This window comes from Corvus hawaiiensis, chromosome 25 (genome assembly GCF_020740725.1).
Source record: "Corvus hawaiiensis isolate bCorHaw1 chromosome 25, bCorHaw1.pri.cur, whole genome shotgun sequence".
Classification (NCBI taxonomy): domain Eukaryota; kingdom Metazoa; phylum Chordata; class Aves; order Passeriformes; family Corvidae; genus Corvus; species Corvus hawaiiensis.
In genome coordinates this window covers 490548-511697 of record NC_063237.1, presented here as the reverse complement: position 1 = coordinate 511697, position 21150 = coordinate 490548, and the positions used below count along the sequence as shown (strand labels likewise).

General features: G+C 42.1%; 1 protein-coding gene across 6 annotated transcripts in view; it reads right to left on the bottom strand.

Moving 5' to 3' along the window:
* The window catches only part of APLP2 (amyloid beta precursor like protein 2), a 48153-nt gene extending 41066 nt beyond the window's left edge, over window positions 1-7087 (bottom strand). For 5 of the 6 annotated variants that reach the window (XM_048328602.1, XM_048328603.1, XM_048328604.1 and 2 more), the window contains exon 1: window positions 6980-7087. In XM_048328602.1, coding sequence (XP_048184559.1) covers window positions 6980-7060 — 81 coding nt within the window. In that variant the 5' untranslated portion in view covers window positions 7061-7087. The remainder of the gene's footprint in view (window positions 1-6979) is intronic. The other variant, XM_048328607.1, reaches the window with a different exon arrangement.
* Between the last annotated feature and the right edge of the window lie 14063 nt (window positions 7088-21150).

Here is a 21150-nt window from a genome sequence, read left to right as displayed (position 1 = left end):
AAAACCATATAGAGAATTTGGTGATTAAAAGCTTTATGCTAGAGGATACCACACATCTAAGAAGACCAGCTTCTGTTGTGAATATGCTATCCAAATCCACTTGGAATCTAACAGGAGTGCACAATATTTATTGTAACAGATGGTATGGGTAAGATTTTTCTTTTTGTTACTGTCATTTCATACTATGCAATGACATCATAACTAGTGGGATTCATCAACCCAAAATCCAAAAGAAAAGGAACAAAGCTTTTGGCAGGGAGCTGGAGCTAAAAATAACATAAGAGCCTTTAAAGAAAAGCCCAAAGATTAAAAATGCAAATGTTCAGCTTTTGATTTAGGCATCTCAGTACTGAAGTTAGCATAAGGCAACTCCTAGAAAATACCAAGTAGTTTGCTAAACCTCTGTTTCATCTTGGCAAGATTTTTGAGTTGTCCTCACTGACTGCATTTAGAGCTTTGTGGTGATGGGTTAAAGAAGCACAACATCTTCATAAGAAAGTGCAAGCCCTGCTATAGTAGAGAGTTAACATAATAATAAAATTCTCACTAATGCAACAATTGAAAGAAACCAACCCACCCCCTGACCCACATCTCAGAACTTCTCACATTTGAAAATGTAACATAACCAAGAAAATGTTTGTTGGAGGAAAAGAGACCTAAATGAGAACAGGAACTTTCAAGGTTAAACACTGCTTTTATTTAAACACGAAGTCATCTGTAAGGAGATGATAATTAGCTACTCTTAAATGGAAACTTCACTGAGTATCAACCTGCTGTTAGAGTCAAGGTAAGTACGGCCCCAGCCAGCTCAGTGTGCCTGTGCGTGCCTGCCTGTCCCTGTCCTTGACCTGGATCAAAATACACTTTGCACTGCTGTAATTTTGTTAGAGAGAAGCTTACTGTATGAAATTACCTAAATGCATCCCTGTCACAGAGCCAGAGCCTGGGATCTGAGTGCTGAGGCATGTTTGTCATCTGCTGCACCTCGGCACGATACCATGGGTCAGCGACACTGCCAACAGCTGTAACACACCAATGACTCAGGGCCTCACCCCAAAGCTTCTCCAGTACAACAGGGAACCAAGGCACAGCTCCCACCTTCTGTGGGTTTCGCTGGGTTTTTTCCAGGCTGCATCTAAGTTATGCTGGCAATTTTAATGCCCTTCATACTTGGTAACTTAAAAAACTTGAGCTCAAAGTCATCGTTTGCTAATGATTTTCCGTTTGTCTCAAAGCACAGTGAAGCCATCCAAGCCAAACAATTAATGACTTGTCTCTTCCATAAGTTTCTCTGAAGGTCACACACTGCATGGAATAACAACTTCAGACCCTGCTTCATCAACTGAAGGCCTTGTCCAGCCACAGCATCTTACCCCGCAGCTCACCTGTGCAGGAAATCCTGGCACTAGAAATAACTGGTGAGACTTTTGAAGGTCCAGAGGAGGAATCCCCCAGGAAAGCACTGGCAAAGAGGATTAGACTAAACTCTGTAAGCAGCCACTGATCTGCAGGTTGAGCACTAAGAATTCCTTCAAACCACTGCTAACAGATGTTACTGCACAGCCCAACACAGTCATCTTGAGAAACAAATCATCAGGAAAAAAACAGCTCAAGTGAAGCCACTGTCCTTGCAGTAAACACACCAACATCAGCATAGCCCAGCTGCACCAGTCCTCACAAACTACTGGGCCAGTCTTGCCAGAAAAGATCTCTAAATCAGATGAATACATACATACGTACGTGAACCAGGTCTGCCTGTAGAGAACAAAACGCTTTCTGGACCATGCCTCACCCAGCAGTTCTCTCCCTCAGGAAACAGAGAACCAACATGTGATTTGAATTCCCATTGTCACCAGCGAAACGGAAAGTGAAATAAATCACCAAATGCCACGGAGAGCAGCAACATTTGACTGTGCACACTAGTTAAGAGTGACTAGGAGGCTACTGAAGATATAAACCAAAATGAAGGTCTGCAATATATTCATTTGTACAAGAGCATTATCACGGCAGGCAAACATGACAACAAGGAGTTAGAACTCAATTTACTCCATATACAGGTTTATCTTTCAAGAGTAAGGAGTACCTCCTTTTCCCCACTGGCTGTATACAAAACATGCCTGCAATACCTCCAAATGAAGAGCTGGTAAGCAGCTTAGCCAAATATGCTCCTGATCAGGTGGACACCTGATTACATAAAGCCAAGCAGGCTGGGTTTGGCTGCCAGAAAGATTAGTTTAACATCAATTGCAGAACATTGGTGTTTTGATCATTCATCTCAGGTTGGAACTTAAAACTCCCACAAATGCACATAAAGACAAAATTTTACATTTCAAACACCAATCCTTTAGAGCAAGCATTAGAACTTACGGACATTTGAAAGCCAGGCTAAAAGGTGGGTTTCACTTCTGTATTCTTTGGTACATGGGTTTTCCATGTTCTCACATAAGGTAGTATAGCTTAAAGAACACTTAGTCACAAATATATATTTAACTCCAACTGAGAAGGCAGATGGAGGTGAAAGTAGTAAATCTAGTGCTGAACAAGTTAAAAAAAGAAGTGTCATTCACAAGCCAGATCTCCACATGAAATGTGCGTGTGTGTGTGTATATGAACGACCACCTGCCCCATATAAGTAACAGTATTAACAGGCTAAAGTTACTTTTATCCTATTGTATCTGAGGAGGAGCCATCAGTCCTCCCAAACCAGAAAAAATAAGTAATTTTGGTTAATTCACAATAAAGAGAAACCTGACAATTTAGTCCACTCACATCTTCCTTCTTACTGCTTTATAACTCACACTAGTAAGCATACAATAAGTATATATCTACATATGGAAAAGTTGTAAGAGTTTGCACAATGTTGTCAACCCATTTCTCCCCACAAACCTGAGACTTACTGGCACTTACAGCAAAAAGCTGAAAAGGAAAATATCCAAAAGCAAACTACAAAATTAATATAGTTAATGCATAGTCACCAAGCCCAAAGTACTCCATTTAAGATACGCAGCAACCAAAACCTGTGGTAGGAGATGCCATTTCCCTGTGACAAACTCACTGCAAGTAGAGAGAGCAGAACATGTCAATTATGGGTGCAGACAACACTTCTGGGGAAAAAAAAGGGGCAATCTTGCAAGTTCAAGTACAGTTCTGAGTTAGGAGCCTCACCAGAAGGGTTTCTAGGCCATTGTGAGTATTCAAAGCCTTCCAATCAAGAGCAAGCATCATCTTAAATTAACATCATGTTTCAGAGGTGCTGACTGCCTGAACTTAAAATCAATGACACCAAGTTTTACTGCACAGAAGAAGCAAGAGAGCAAGAGTCTGAGGTGTTGCATCAATTTAGAAAGCCTGAGGAGTTAATGAGCAGAGAGTAAAATGCCCAAGTGTAGAAAGAAAGGGAAAGGCTTTGCCTTCTAACAAGAAATAGTTTGAGATGGTGTATTTCTTTCTATTTTCAGCTGAGGAACAAGGCTTTGGTTTAAGTACATGTGTAGAAGCAGATGCTGCAGTCAAAGTGACTTATACTTCCAAGGTTGAGTCCATACGCCTCCAAAAGACACACATGCAGGGAAAAGCAAAGGCAGAAGTTTTACAAGGCACATCTAGAGAGAAGCACAACTGGTACAGAGCACAGGGAACTGCAGTAATCCTTCCCTGCACTCCCAGGTGCTGGAGGAACAGCAGTGCCTAATTATAATACAGCTAAAGCCACCTACAGAATAGCTTTTGAATAACTTGCAGGTGATGCAACAACCACATTAACAAAAAAGTCATTCAATCCCTGGGAGAGCTATTAATGCCTAAATAACATTTAAGGAGGTGATATTTATTCCACAGGTGAAACAAGGAGAGCTGAAGGCCTCCTCCAAAAAGGAGCACTTACCTTCATGTGCCATCCTACAACACAGCATAAATTCCAGAGCCTCTCCGCAGTATCAGATTTGCTTTATTTCCATATCTTTGCTTCAGAGAAGCTTTTATTGAAGCTTAGAAGAGGCACTGCATATAACCACCTTCATAGGAAGGTGTATTTCATAACACTGGGAAGCAAAGTTTTAGGAACTGAGAGGAAACTAAAGGCCACAGGCTCAAGACTGGAATTTTCCTGGGCTGTTTCTGCTCAGGACTCGAACACCGAAGTGGAAATTTCCCTAGGTGGAGTTCTTTGTTCGATGCAGCAGGCAATTAGAAGTCCCCAAGGTCTGCAGAAATGGCACAGACTGGTATTTTTGTTAGGGAGAATTTAAGCAATACAAGACAAAAATAATAACATGAAATTCTGCTGCAAAACACACGCTTTTTTTTCCCCTCCCCCAACTCCTGGTGATTTCAAGCAGGCAGGTAACAGATGTAAGCATTCAAGAGAGCTTTGGAAAAATACCAAACATGATTAAAAAAAAGCAGTATCAGGTCTCCATTGCCTCAGATTTGATTACACAAAAAGGTCAAGTGATAAAAAAACTTTGCACCTTTAAAGGCCTTGAGGGCACAGCAGAAGCAGTTTATCATTGGAATACAAATCAAATTAGCATAGATTTATTTTCTTTTTCCAGTTGGCATCAGTGTCCTGTTTGAGGTTCCTGGGGACTTCACAAGCAAAATAAGCAAAATTCAGACACATACTGCTATGGAAAGAAACACATTAACTGCTGGGACCCATGATTTCTCTAAATTCTTCCATTCATATTCATTTGGAAGAGAAACTGTCAGAGGTTATCAGCCATCCCCACACTTTGATGTGAAAGGGAGACCAACTGTCACCAGCACCAACTCCTGGGAATGCCCTAGTCAAGAGTTCAGATACCACCAATTTAAGAGAAAAAAATAAACTGCCACTCCCCTTGCTCTGTGCAGGACAGAAAGAAAAACAGATTGTAGTTGATAAGAAGATTACCGGGTGTTCCAGGGACAGGGAATGGGAGCTAAGATAATCAAGAGACAGAAAATCTACCTAATGCAAACGTGCCAATCCAACTGAACTAATAACTGCAGACATTTTTACGTGTTTTCCATAACTTTCAAATATCATCTTGATTATTGAAAAAAAATCAATTGCTTGCATATTTTTCATCACATTATCTGATAAAATCCAGTAACGACCACAGTATAAATCCCTGAACAGTAACCATTTACTTCCTAAGCTCTACATTGAGAGCTATTCTTGAGCAAATCTGGCAGCAATAAAGACTTGAGAGCTGCAGTCCCCCCACTGACAAGACAATGGGAGAGGACGCAGCAAAAATAATGATTAAAATGCCACAGTTGATATTTTATGCCAGGAGATGAAGGTGGCTATCGTGCCTTTAGAGGATGCAAATTGAATTGCAGGAATGTTTTCATTTTAATCCTTTTCAAAAAGGTCAGTGCCCCCTTCTCCTGCTGCTGAGCTGCTGGCCCCTCCTGGAGCATCAAGGTGTGACACCACTGCTCCCCTCTGTGCCAATCCTGGGATGGGCAAAACCTGGGATCTGCTTCATCACACAGACACCAGGCTTTGGAAAAAAATGACAGCTAGATTTGTTTTCCAAGCTGATTTTTCATGGCCCATATCCCTAAGCAGTAGATTCCAGAAGGGATGTGCATAGCAGCCAAATTTGTCTCGGATGTAAGAGAGGAAGTGACCTACAGCTGGAGGAGTTGCCAAACAGGTGCAAGAGATTGGATGTAGCACCAGCAGCCAGGACAGTCCCCTGCCACCAAGGCAATGCCAAGGAATCTGATCTGGGCATTAGCTCCATGCCCTCAAGAGCAGCTCCACCATCCTTCCTGCAAGGTAACCGATGCATAAGTTGTTCCACAAACAGTTATCAACCATGTTCCATTGATTTACAGAAATTTAACAGAAGGATTGGTACAAAGTATGTGGAATACTATTCCTCAATAGCAATCAAACAAGCAGAAATCATGGACTAACCAATTCCATATAACACATTAAAAATATCCAAGAACTACATTTACTGCCAGTTAGGAATTACCACCAGCTTAGAGCTTTATGCATCACATTGAGGTAGATGTTCTGCTTAACCAAGCTTATTAAAATTTACTGTAAACTCTCAAATCAAGCCATTCATAAGCAGCCACAAGCCTGTTCTTTATCCAGCCCTAAATAACCCAGAACCTTCACAAGACAGATGCAGCTGTTTTGCATTTCGAAACAACATTCAGGCGTAGATTATTAAACTCTATTTACATGACATGTCTGAAGCTCAGCACGTACTTTGCTCCTTGTTTTGCTGCTTCCCTCTAATAAGACAGGTTTATAGTGTCGAGTTTTTAGACCCGCAAGATTTTCTTCTACCCATCTCGTTGTCTGGAGAGCTAGATTACACTGACCTTTTGGATTTAGGATAAAGCTGGAATTTCCTCTGACCAGTTACTTTCATATACGCAAACACAATACATATTTCGTGTATACAAAAGGAATATATACTCGTATACGTGCGCATGTACATATATATATACACACACAGACCCCTATGGGCATCTAAGCCATTTCTATATGAAATGCATAGCCTTTACATTCGGCTGAAGCATACTCCCCGAAAGCCAAGGTGCCAGTTCCAACCTAAGATTTATTTTGGATCCATCAGCAACCAAATGGATTCGTTTAACCGAGATTTTTATCTAGGGAATTGCCCTCTAACAGTCTTCTAAGCTTCTGGACCCATCTGAAGCTGGCCGCTCCTGCTCCCGTGCCAAGAATGCCGAGGTCACGTCCCCAAAAAAACAGCCCCAAGCATCCCGGTGAGACGGAGCTTCCGTCCAGGTGCGCGGCCTGAGGGTTGCGGCTTTCCCGAAAACACGTTTAAAACACGAACTCACCACCCCGGGAAGGTCTCGGAAAGGCTGGACAAGCTCCAGGTGGTTCCACACCAGCCGAGACACCCCGAACCCCGCTTACCTCCCACCTGCGCATCGGGTACCCCCGGGGAAGCCCCCGCCGCCCGCACCCGCACCCGCACCCGCACCCCCCACACACCTCGATGTATCCGGCGAGCGCGGCCGCGGGCCCGAGGAGCGCCAGGAGCAGCAGAAGCGCAGAGCCCATGGCCACCGCCATCAGCCGCCGCCGCCCGAGCGCAACTGCGGCCGCAACGCCCCCGCGGGGACCCGCCTCGCCAGGCCACGCCCCCGCCGAGACTGACAGCCCCGCGCGCCAATCGGAGGGTGGCGTGTAGCCGCACCCCCGCGCCGCTCTCAGCCAATGGGACGAGGCGCGTGGTGGGTGGGACCGCCCCCCGGCGGGAAATGGCTGCCAGGGCTGACGGGAGCCGTGAGGGGGAGAGGCAGGTCGGGGGTGTGGCCGCTCTTTGTCACCTCTGTCACCGCCGGCTGCTACAGAATCAGCCCCCGGTAAAACTCCGCATAGCGGGGACCTGAAAAGACCATGGGATGTATGGCCGTCTGTGGGCTAAACGCTTCACCACACCACTGCGGTGAGCAGGAACGCTCTGGGGTAATAAAAGGCAAGTGAGACGTTTTCCTCATCTAAAATGTTTCCCACTCAAAGAAAACATCTCTGCATCTATCCCTGATTTCTCAAAGCCCTTGACCCGTGTGCAAGCAGCAAGTTCCCGGCTGTTCGGGTTTCGCAATGTAACTCAACACGTGTCCTTTTTTATTTTTTTCTTAAAATACAGCTATTTTTTTTCTTAAAATACAGCTATTGAATGAAAAGAATGATAATCATTGACGACTTCATCCTGCTGCCAACACCAGGTGCTCGCCAGGCACTACCTGGAAGAGAAGACATCCCATGTGCTGCCACACATGCTGCTCTGTAAACACAGCACAGCTCTCCATAAACTTTAAACAACATGCATGTATTTAATTAAATATTTAATTAAACAACAGACACATCACCATCACCACCTCCAGTTTGTGTTTCTTCTCAACCAGAGCACAGCAGCAGTTCCTTCGAGGGCAGATGTCCTGCCACTCTTGGTGCTGCTATTTCAGGACACATTTCTGGCTTTAAAACCAGGTTTTCGCGTCAAATTTGCATTGAGGGTATTTCACCATGTTACTTAGAAATAGAAATTTTAAATAATTAGAATTTTAAAATAAGCAAACCCTTCAGGACCAAAGCAGATCTACCAAGTGCAGTTGCTGCTACCACAGACCTTCCACATCTGTGCAGAGCATTTATTAGCCCCTTTTTAGTACTTTCCTTGGTTTTTCCAATGGAAAAGTACTTTCATCAGTTCAGGGATGACAAATGCCCACCTTGAAGATGCAAGCACTAAAGATCCCACTGGTTTCAAGAACATGAGATCTTTTAAAATACCAATATATTTTAGACTTCTTGGATTTTTTTTTTAAGCACTGACATGCAGTGAACCCATTGGCATTAAGTTAGAAAAGCAGTATCGTGGAATCACAGAATGGTTTGGGTTGGAAAAGCTCACATTGTTCCATGCCACTGCCATAGGCAGGGACACCTTCCACCAGATAGAATATCCTATAGAGTCCATGTATTTGCTTTCATCTTTGTGTGAAGATAGGTGAGGTGCTTAAATGGGATGGAAAAAGATCTTAGTACAAAATGTCACAGTTATAAAACATTTCCATTCTAAACTTCCATATTCTTTACTGGCTCTAACAAGTGCTATTTTCTGAAATAGGAACATTGCTGAAATGTTGCAGATGGGGTAAATCTGTATGATAGATCAATAAGCAGCCCAGCTTTAATTAAAATTGCTGACTGGTCCACTGGTCACTTATTATAGTCTCTTTCTTACACTATTTGAAAACCTTAAATCTCTTTTACTGCAGTCCTCTGGCATATATAATTTTCTTTTTAGCCTGGCCAAGTTCAGTTGAAAAATGGAGTAACAAGTTGCTTTTGAAAACGGACACATTTTAATGTAAGTATTTTATTGTGCAATATGAATGCATGAGTAAATAACAAGACATTCTGAGTCAGGCTCTTCCCTTTACTTAAAAAGGAGGGATTTTTCTTCCTCCCCAGTCCAAAATGTACAAGTTCTTTATAAATCTTTGGGGATGGGCTTTCATTGGAGGTTGAATTTATATAGTACTTAAAGTGCTACATAAATTAATTTACTTTTATATTTATGTAGTGCTTGGTGAGTATTAATTTATGTTCACAGCACTGACTCCAACAGTGTTATCCTTGTTTTTCTGAAAAACTTTCAATCAGGTGACTCTTGGGGAAGTCTCTCAGATAAGCACGAGGTACAACTCAGCTGCGTTCTCTCCTGCTACTAGTCCTGCACTGCAGATACACCAGGGTGTAAGAGCTTGTGAAAAACGAGGTTCACTCTCCTGTGAGAATTTAAAGAGTTTAATATAAAGACAATAAGAGACACATAAAATAAAGCAAAGGGATAACGGCCGGGTGCCTTGGCGCTCTGCCAAGAGCACACCTGATGCTCAAGGTGAGTCCTTTTTATACCATTTTTACTGTCTGTTCTCTATTCATATTCAAACTTTTCCTGGAGCTGTTCTGCATGGCCACTCCTTGGGTCCGCCTTTTTAGAGCATGCGTAGTCTTCTGCCTTGCGGTTTTATTTCTTTTGATTCTTGGAGTTGGGCCCGCTAGGTAAGGGTCAATGGTAGGGTGGATCTCTTAATTCTCCAGACAGTCAGGGCTGATTGCAGCTTTGGGCCTCTTTGCCCCCCGGGCAGAGCGGTGATAGCGGCTCCGGACCCTCCTGGCCGCCCGTTCTCCAGGCGGAGCAGCCTTTGGGCCCTTTTGTTCCCTGGACAAAGTGTTGATTAGCTCCTCGGGGCTCATCCTCGCTTGGAGGTTCTCTTACTTGCTCACACTTGCTAACATTCTTGCTAAAGAGAGAAAACTACATCCACACAGCAAACAGCATTTCTAACATTATATAATATCTATACTTTGCGAGAAGCCAATATTATAATATATGTTTATAACAAGCTGAAGTCCTGCAGCAACACTGCAACACAGGATATTCCTCTTCAAGAGCAAGGCCATCAGTGCTCAGCTCACTACCTAAAAAGCAAGTGAGAAATCAAAATTTGAAGAATAACACATTTCCCTTCATACAGAGATCAGTCCTCCCAGGACAGAAAGTCCCCAGAAAAAAAGGTTTAATCTCCCAGATCTTGGTCATTCCTTGGTGACTATCAGGAGCTCTACATGCAACTAAATTCATATGACTGCAGGTGGCAGGGAGAGAGTTTGAGATCAGAGTCTCCAGCAAGATGCAAATAGAATTCCATCAGTTGGAAAAAACCCGAAGGCTTTCAGCATGGCAAGGCTTTGGGGATGGCTGTTCTTAGGTGCCTACTGCCTACACAGGAGCAGCAGGTCACTGCAGGCATGGTGACACTCACGATAGCCATGGTTAATTCAGTGTACAGCTCAATTTTAGGTGAGCACTAGTACTTGTCTGTTGCCTGTGACAACAGCACCAGTTTGAATCAATGCTGCAAGGCTGCAGCATTTCCTAGGACACCTCTCCTGCTGTTAACCCTGTTAGGGAGGTGACAGCTTACATTTACTTCCAAGGATCCCATTTTACCCAACTTCTGGAGCTTTTAGTGCCCTTTTCCAGGACATCTGTGCTACTGAAGCACCGAGAATCTCATCCTCACCTTTGGCTGCCACTGTTTATCCTGTAAGAAATGTTTCAAGTGAACATCTCTGCCCCTTATCACTTGCAAGACCATGATTGTGTAAACAGAAAGCACATATTTATGATTGCAAAAATGCGCTCTGAAAGAGTAGTATTAGATAGATAATATTATCTATTATTACTATTAGATAGTAAGATAGATAAAAGGAGCAAACAGAAGTCATCAAGGAATGCATGTGGTACCATTAAAATCTCTGGGAGCAGCAACTTCAGCAAACTGATGCATTGAGATCCTGCCCTTACCTGGAGAATGAGTTCAGAGAAGTGAGGAAATCTTTGAATATTCCCACCACTCTCTTAAACTCCTGAAATTAAAGCATAAAGTAAGTCTAGCCAGTGAATTGTAATCCTATACAGCTAAACTTGACTGAAGATTTAAATGGGGGATCACATCATTCGTACTAGTTCTGTGGGACAGGTAGAGCTTGCAGAGGTAGAGTTGAGTCAGTCTGGGTTTTAGGAGGTAGTATGCAAACTGAAATCAGAAACAACTACAGAATGTGGTGGGATTAAGTAATGAATTCCCTATTGCTTATTATTGGAGTATCATAGTCATACTCCAATATTATTACTGCTGAACACAATTCAGCAATATAAGAAATTCTAAGCAGTGCTTCTAGGAAAAATATAGTGCACAACTTGCACAAATGATGCCCAGCTAACTGCCCCAACTCATCTGGAGACATCCTGCCCTTTGGACAAGACCTCTACCTGTCACCAAGGCTCTGTAAGGGGCAGAAAGCAATGCAAAACTGTTATTAGCCAACTCAAGCTTGAACCAACATCTAGCTACTTAAGTGCCTGTGGGAAATAATATTTCTCCAGACCCATAAATAACATCAGAAGGTTGCCAACCTGGTCTGGAAACAGACATCTGTATTTGGCTGCAGCAATTCTGTGTGGAAGTCCAGGGTTCCTGCAGCCTTGCAGCTTAGCCTTCCATCTGTGACTCAAAATGACAACACACTGGGGACAAGACATAAGAAATCCAGCAGCAGTGAGATGAAGGAAACTGCTGAAGAAACTGGGCTTAAGATATACAGTGAGAATGAAGATGCTCCACAGAAAGAGGGTGACAAAAAATGCAGAAGCCTTGAGAGGCAGACAGGAGCTTAAAAACAAAAAGGTGATTTCTAGCAGAATACACTGAAATTTAGAAGACTGAAAGGATGGAGAAAAACTAAGAACAGATGCATTGCAAGTGGGGCCACACCATAAAAACAGGAATAACTGCAGATGTGAGGAAAAGCAGCCCAGGAATCTGTGAAAAGGAAGTGATAGTGGTGGACAGCAAGCCTTTCTGTTTCTGCTCAGAGACATCTTTAAAACGGATTGGTAGGAAAGGGAGAAAATCTACCCTTCATTATACCAATAAGCCCTTAACTCTTGATGGCTGTTTTCCCACTTCTCTGGTCCATGCTTGAAACAGTGCCACTCATCTAGCTTCCACTGAGGTGTTTGAAGTGGGCAGATCTGCACAGCAGCTTGTGCCGTGTTCATCTCAAACAGCACAATCCTTGCCTACAGCATGTAACAGACTGTTAAGGAAACAAGCCTGGCATTAAAACTCCTGTAACTGAAAACTTCAAAATAACCCTTCTGTTAGGTTTGGAGATATTACAGCTTTGATGAAGCACCAGCACAGAAAGGTGCAATGCATTGGAAAATGAAAAATGCATCAATCCAGAATACTTAAGGGCAGCACAAGAGAGTGGCTGCTAAAGAAAGCTGCTTCTCCTTCAACACTCTGCATATGAATCTCAGCATCCAGAAAATGTGCTATATCTATGATCTCCTCTTATTTCTAGATGGGGGGCAAAATCAATGGTGAACTTAACTGGAAAATTTGTTTTTCTGAAGACTATCCAAGGCAAAAACAACATCTGAGAGACACAAGGAATCCATTTTGGAATAGAGTTGCACATATGTAGGATTCACTTCCCAGGAAAATAAATTACATCTGATATATAATTCAGTAATGAGTAATGAGCCCACACTCAGACTGAGGACCCCAAATGCAAATATAACAGCCTAACCACCTTTTTAGCTAATACACAAACTGGGAATTTTGCTGCTCATTTTCTCTCTCCAGATGGATCCGAGGCTTTGAGCACTGGCAGGATCTCAAGGCAGAGCCTGATGCTTCTCCAAGGAACTAAACACAAGCATTGAACCTGACACAGGGAACTCAAATGACTGAGGGTCTAGAGGTCTACAAGTAAAGGCACAGCGAAGACACGGTGGGAAGAGGGGAAGGAGAGGCTGCTTTGCAGAAAATATTTAGTGAACTCTCATCTATTTGCTCTGTGAGACATATCTTCTTGCAATGGCATCCTGTCTTCTTTATCTCTTCTAGTCCACCTGTGAAGACTGAAGTGACATTTAATCTCTGAAAATGGCAGAATCAGTTGTTTGTGTATCAAGGCAACCAAACCATTCCAACTTAAATAAGCTGAGCCCCACAGCTGTGATAGAGAAGCCATCTGAAAGCTTAAAGAGAAAAAGCCCACAATTAAAAAGAATCCACAAACAACTGACATTGTCTCATTATGGTGCTGAGATTTGTCCTGTTGTCCTTGGATGTTTCTTCTCTTGCCCCTCCTCTGCTTGCCTGTCTCAGTCTCTTTTCAGCAGTGTGAAAGGTTCATTTTATAGAGGTCTTTTATAAAAGATGAAAATTCAAATATGTTATAATTAGCTGCAGTTCCACATAAGTCAGTATTATTGCAGCTTTTACATTAGATCCTAATTTGTCCCACAAATGTGTGTGTCAAATATTACAGTAGAATGATTAACGACATCAGACATAATGGAAGGATTAAGCATTGATGCAGGAGACTTGCTTGAGAGGAACAATTTTAACTTCTTTTCACTCATAATTTATTTTTGCCTCTACTGTAAAAGAAACCTGAAATTGAAAATAAAAATGGCTTGTGTTACTGGCAAGCAAAAGAAGAGATCTGATTCATGATTTAATTCTTCATTCAGTATTCATTGGTAGATTAAAAGCCAAATCATCTTAACAAATGGCACAGCAGTGAACAACATGGAATATAAAAACCTCAGAACTCGTCCTGCTGAATAAATGTGGAATCATTTGCAGCTTTGAAGATAAGTGTAATTCAACAGCAAAAAATTGATCCCTCCCTCCACAATCAGGTCTGATTCAGCACCTGTTCCATCAGGCATCATGGAATTGCCTGTGCTAACAAGCTGTTTCATGGCACACCTAAGTTGCCTTTTATTTCATCCCCAATCACTTGTTTGAGCAGTTACTCAGTTTGCAAGAACAGGGTGTGTGAGGAAGGAACTTATGACACAGGAACAGGCAATAAGGAATTTAAAATGTCCAGGAGACACATCATGTCTGATAATATGAATTACTGGGAACTGTAGTTTTCCATCAGCTGCACGGTACCTTTAAGTGCTTTTTTTTTTTCTGTTGCACTTAAAAGCAGAGTGACTCCAAAAATCCCCTCCTTACTCTAATTCGGTATCAGCACAGAAGGCTGCAGTTTGCATCATTCTATTTAAACAAATATTAAGACATTTCCGGTTACAATCATCACTGGGGCCTCATAGCTCCCAAACACCCAGTCATCCTTCTTATTTCAACACAGGAATAGTGACTTTAGGTGCTGGAAATGCACACCTGGAGACACAGGACCTGCAGCTTTGCCTTCTGGCACTATCACCAGACCCGACCTCAGGAAGGATCTCTAGGGTCTTGTTTGAGTAGCAGCCTGGTCTTCAACTGAGAGTCGGGGGGAAATCAGTGGGATACTGGAATTCCCAGGCACAGACATTCATATTTGCAGACCTTGCTCTACAGGTTTTTTATTTCAGTGCCCCAAATACACCCAGGGCTCTACAGCACTATTGACTTACTAACTCATTCAAGAGAGAGGCTTCATATTGTGTTCGAGGGTTTTTATAACCTTTGACACAGAGTTCTTTGAAGGGCCACAAGGAAGTGAGATGTAGCAGTGCTTTGGCAGCTTTTAAACTCCTAAGGCAGCAAGAAGGTTGGGTACAGGTTCTCTTGGCAATAAGAAATAAAGAAAAACATGTATTTGAAATCAGTGTCAGTTGAATAAAGGCAAAGAGCAGGACACAGCTGAAAGGAACTAGGACATGTGAGTAGAAGCTGAATCGCAGTGTCTCCAAGGGAAGGAGGGGACCACCTACAACTTCCACACCAAACCTGTGGCCGGAGGGAGAGAACAGCCTCTCTCTGAATCACATTTTCTCAGAAGATGAGTCAGCTCCAGAGAGATCTTTAACAAAACCCCTGTCCTGTAACTTTCCAACAGTTCTTCCCCATGTCTTGCAAAGGGCTGAATTTGAAGTTGCTCCTCTTATTTTACCATGATATTCCCTCATGGGAAGAGAAGAGCCTGTGTCTTTTGCCATTGCAGCTTGCCAAGGCTTGAAGATCTCTTTTCTCCTCCAACATTAAAGACATTTTGCCCCACAATAATGAAAAACACCATTCTGCAGGAGAGCTTCACACTGATATCAGTGTATTCAACGTTTTTGGAAGCAAACTACAAGGTTTGCTCCAACTCTAGGCTTTCCTGCCTTGTCCCAGTCACTTGGTTGACTCCCCAAGGTCTCCACCAAGATGTAGCTCATTGGCTAAGTTATAGAAAAGGAGTCTTAAGTAGAGCACTCTATTGAGGTTTGAGTATTCCCTTTAAAATGCAAATGGCTGGTAGTTAATTCCCTTTTGGGATTTAAGAGCTGAATTTAAAAGGGAAAATGATGATACAAAAATACACTTCAGAAAGCATTGCATTGTGAGTAATGAATCCTTCGCTACATGAATGCAGATTCTCGGGGTCAGAAGACATCTTCATTTATCTGCATTTTAATAGTTTCCCTCAAAACTGCTTTTGGCTAAGTTTTTCCTCAACATACTACCTGGTACACTCTCAGTGGACAACAAGGGCAAAATTTGACCAGGTTTTCTATTTTTTAAAATCTCATGGATCAGCATATTTAAACATATCAATATTCTACTGGTTATCATAAATAACACCCTCATTTCTGTTAAGAAGTCTAACGAGACCTTTTCCATACTTCCTGAAAATAAAGCTGGATGACAGACCCATTTGCCAGCTCCTTGTTGACTGGGAAGGCTAAAAAGCCCCCCAAAAAAGTAGCTGCTTAGCAAAGGTGTTAAATCAATATTCACTTACCAATTGCAAAAGGACTGTCTTCCATCTCCCTTTCTTTTTCATAACTACCATTTTATTCCCCCCCCCCCAAAGTAAGCATATATTATGATGTCCATAGATCAATTGATGCTTAAACACATATACACACAGATACACCCCTGCAACCTTCCACAGACCTGGGGATGCAAGTGCTCTAATCTGCATTTAAAATTCAGAGTGCTCCACTCCTTGCATGATCAGGCCTTAAGTAACTCAACCAGATTCCTTGTATTTGTTCTGTCTTCTGGAAAATATATCTTTACATAACCCTTCAAAAGAATCACTTCTACGCACACAGGCACTAGCACAGACACATACACCAGTTTTCATAAACCTTATCCCAGCAAAGGATGGAAGTGCGTCAGCACGAGATGGAAACTACAGATCACGACGGGGAACTGCAAAGTTCCTGGTCTATGGTTAGAAGGGCCTAAACCAAGGATCTAGTTGATAAACTAGAAATTAGTAGTATTTGGATACACTTCCTTTGGCACGTGGGTGCAGAGCTGTGGCCAGGGAGCACATGTGGGGGGCAAAAGGGAAGCAGTCCCCAAGCTAGGTGTTCCCCTGGCCAACACCACGTGCTGATCCAGCATCAGCTGGATCATCCAGCAAAAGCACATAGGTAGATCTCTTGGGGGGGTCAGTAATTAAGTATCCGTACCACCTCAAAACCTAAAAAACAATGACTTACACAAGCCTTATTTCAAGCTTTCCCTCTGTCTGTACAAGAATTTATCAGATAGTCAAACTTTTCCTTTTTGCCCTTCTTTTGTTTCCATGTTTTTCTGCACACTGCAAACTGTCCAAGTTCTCCAGGCTCTGCTCTTTTTTTTTTTTTTTTTTTTTAGTTAGAGTGACTTCAGTCAAACCCTAGAGATAAAATTCCCCAAACAATCAACAAAGAACTTATTTCAGTGTGTTAAATTTGAGAAGTCACAATAAGGGCTGTGGTATGATACTGTGATATCACTCACAGAGGACTGTTACTTCATTGTGAATGGAAACAGGATCTGGCACAGGGCAGGAAATCATTTACCAAAGGAACATCCAAGAAGTACAGCAATGAAAAATATGATTCTAATGAATTTATGGCTATGTAAGTTGTTGTTTTCATTGGGAAGATGTTTCTTTAAAGTCAGGGAAGGAAAAATATTGCATGTTATGTCTTTTTTCCACCTTCAACTCCAGTGTTTGCCAATAGCTTTTCAACAATTGCAGGATTCACCATTGAGTATTCCATGCTGAGAGAAACCAGCATTCTGTACAGCACAGGGCTCTTTCATTCCTTTTTATTTCATTTTTCTGTTATCAACCAACATGTCAGCTGTGAAATAAAACCTGGTGAAAAACTTTGAAAGGAGAGAAATTCCCAGCAGGTGTCACAGAAATACTGAACTGACTTCTAGTGTTAATTACACCTTCCATGTGGGTTCACTGTGTTGCAGTGGCTCTATACTAAGTGAAATAGTATTATTTTAAAATACTTTTTCTACACTAAAAGAAAAAGTGAACAGGTCAAAATAAAACTAGGTAAGTGATGGGGGACAAAAAGGAAAACAGGCATCACCAGCACAATTCCTAAGAGTTCTGCAGGGAATTAATGACGAAAGAGCAGAGAAGGGGAGTCTGTGGAATTCAGTGCCAAGATGAATACAGGAAACCACAGAATCCCAGAATGGTTCGGATTGGAAGGGACCTCAAAGCCCTCTCATTCCACCCCTGCCATGGGCAGGGACACCCTCCACTAGACCAGGTTGCTCCAAGCCCCATCCATCATGGCCACAAACACTTCCAGGGATGGGGCAGCCACAGCTCCTCTGTGCATCTACGACGTTTTGAGGTTGAGGAGAACCACAAGGATGTGAAGCAGCTCATTCAACTTTTAAGGTTTTCTCGGGTGAAACAGAACTCACCAGGGATATGAATTCAGCCCTTATCAAGCTGATCCAAGTAGTGAAAAATGACCTTGTCATCTTAGGCCTATTCCTGTCCTTTGCCTTCCTGAATACCTCAGCAACTATAAGAATAACTTTCAAGATAATCTTACCACAGTGGCAAAGATATTTCAGTGTAAAAATCAGCTACTGAGGGACCAGGCTTGCAGCTAGCAAGTCTCTTGATTAAAATTACTCCAAATTTGCTTTGGGAAATGCCATTGTTATTAACACGCTCCTCTATTATTCAGGCAAATTCACTAAGCAGCAGAATTTGGAAATCAGGGATCAAAGTCTGGGATCTTCTGATAAACCTGAAGAGTCCAGATCCTACCTGAGATCCCACTGGGATGTACTGGCTTTAGAGACAATCTTTCCAAGCAAACAGATTTTAGAGCCCTGGGAAATACCAGCTGTACTCTTAACAGCAAAACTCTGGAAACAAGTCTCCAAGGGGATCCCTGCAAAATGAAGGCAGAGCAAACCTGACATGATGCAGGACACATGAGCACTCTCAGCTGGAACTGCAGCAAACCTTTTATTGCTAACTGCAGCCTCATGCTCAGGCAAGCAAATCTGGAATTTTTCCACTGTGTGCAGGCTGGGGTTACAGGAGTTCAAAGCAACAGTTGAACAATTCCATAATAACAGAGAAATGCAAAGTCTCATCATAGCTTCACCGTGTAAATCTGCTGCTTTAAAAAAACACCTTTGTTTTTAGTCAGGCTGGCCAGGTGCCTGGGCACACCTGGAATACATAACATTTACATATCACATTTACAATACATAACATAACCAGGTGCACCTGGATAACATCACCTGAGCTTTGACAATGAGGATTATTTCCCGGGGAAAAAGAAAAAAATAGACTGAGTCAAAATAACTAGGTTATGTTTTGTTCACTAAAAGATTTTGGAGGAGCAAATTTGTTATTTCTTCCCAGGCTACAGTATCTGCATCCTTCCTCCAGTGTCATTTCACTGAAGCACAGCAGAAGCCCTGCCAGCATTCCCTGCTCTGGGCAGCTCTGTGCTTTTCCCCTGAGTAGCACATTCTTAGGTTTTTCCTCTCTGTGTGACTACAGAAGTTTCTTATTTGTAGCCATCTGCACCAGGGCAGAGGCTACAGCTTCAGTCTTAATGACTGTCTTCGATGATATCATTTGGTTTTTATCAGCTTCAGAGATAAGGCAGCATTAGCTCCCTGACAAATCCTGGCACTTGCTCCATTTGATTCCTCCTGTTCTCCTAAACCAGCTGTTTTCAAAGGCATTCAGGTATCTGTCGATAGCGTGGGTGGAATACACTTACCTTCCAACTCAGTTAAGTTGGAAAACATTCCCTCCTTTAAACTAATCACTCACTAAACAAACATCTCTCTTCTACCCAGACAACCACCTCTTGAAGGACACATCCAACTGCAAAGAGCTATGCTGCAAAAATACTTTGAATACAGTCCAAAGGGACACCACTCCCAGCATCTGCTCAGACAGCTCTTGCTGCAGGGTCAGGACTCACACAGAAAACCCCAGTCCCCAATGTGGTAACAAGCAACACAACCCCGCTCACATGCTATAAGGGGGGGTTCTTCCACTTAAAATCCCAGAATGCCGTAAGAAAATGTCAGCAGTGTTTTTCTTTTCAAAGACCTAATCTTTAACACGTTATGATAGAAAACTAAGGAAGGACTTAAGACCATGGTACGTAAAAGTTTAAAATTGAGAAAAAACTCAACCACAAGTACTTTCTTTTTTTACACCAGTCCTACAAGCTGTTAATAAATAGGGTAATAATATAAATATTAGATTTAAGACAGACTCAGATTACAACTTTATGGAGGAAAAAAAAAAAAAAAAAAGCCATACTAACTTCTCCAAGAACCCAGGGCTAAGTTGGGATTAAGTAGTACCTTCAGGACCTGCATAACAGTACAGCACCAAGTTAGGCCTCCGAAGCCACTAATAAATCCTCCTGATCCTGAGCATCTTCACCTGGGACCACACCCTCCCTCCCCCTGCCCCAAGCCCAGGAGTTCTATTTAAGCTGAGCTCAGGGCCCTCACCCCAATACTGGGCTTCAGATTAGTATCAATTGTACCTGGCTGTGGCTCTTGAATCTGTGCTATTGCTCTGGGCTACATAAGTTACTGATGGATTGTGTATTACTTTTATTATCAGCTTATATCACGATATGTAAGTTCTAGTCCAATTTTGGACTTGGGTGTGCCTTGTCCTCTTGAATGTGCCTGCAGACCTGTATTTTTGAATGCTCTCTGGATACCATCTCTAGATTAACTTTAGTTATCTTCTATAGGTGCTGAAGGATGGAATGGGAACTGGTGAGTTTCCACAAGCTTGGAAATCCAGACTTTTAGATAAGAGCTAGAGATATCCCAGGGGATGTTTTTTGCCATTAAAAATCAATCTGTTTCTAAAACTGTATCATCTATGATGAAATCTTCTCTGTAAAAGCCCTGTTGCCCCACTAGAGCAGAGGGGCTGGGCAGATAGCTGAGAATGAGGAATGTGTTGGACAGGAGGAGATGAAAGAAAGATGGTTTGTGTAGTCTGACAAAACAAACCTCAGGGAGGATGTGACTGCTGTCTATAAATACATCAGGAGACTAAATACTGGGGCAAGGGTAAAGACCCTACTTAAATGGCATGAAATAAGTAGAAATAAACTTTAGAAAAAAACCCCAGCTTGTCTTCAGTGATGTTTTTAGTCTCTTGTTCAAAGCTGCAAGAATAAAATTCTCAATTTCTTATCAGGGAAAGCCTGCTCAGGTTATACACTGAGGTGTCTGTGATGGAGAAGACTTGGTAGCTTGGAAATCCTCTGCCAGCTCCTACATCCATGAGAAGGTCAGACTTCTAATTTCTAACTTCTGAAGAAGGAGGAAGGTTGACCATCTGACAGATAAGTATTTTTATCCTTATACATACTGAAAAAGGATACAGAATTTTCCCAGCTAGAAGACTTACTTTTAGCTGTTCTATAAAAAGCCAAGATAGAGTATAGATTTAGTATATGTACTAAATTAAGTCTTAAAATATGACTTTTTTAAAACAAAAATGTGGCTGCTGTCTAAACATCTACCATAAGTTATCACTGAATGTGTTTTTATGTTGCCTCTTTTATTCATCTACCAAATATATGCAGAAGTAGGAGGAAGAAAATTAGAAGTCTTGTGTAATGCACTATAGGAATAATTTTAATAGAGAATATTAAACCTTTATTTAACTTCCTGCTGAACTGAGAAATATCCCAAAGCATGGAGAGCTTCCTGAGTCATTCTGGCCTGCTTAATGGAAAGGAAACCCAAACACCCTCTGTGTTTACTTTGCAGTTAATGCACAAATGA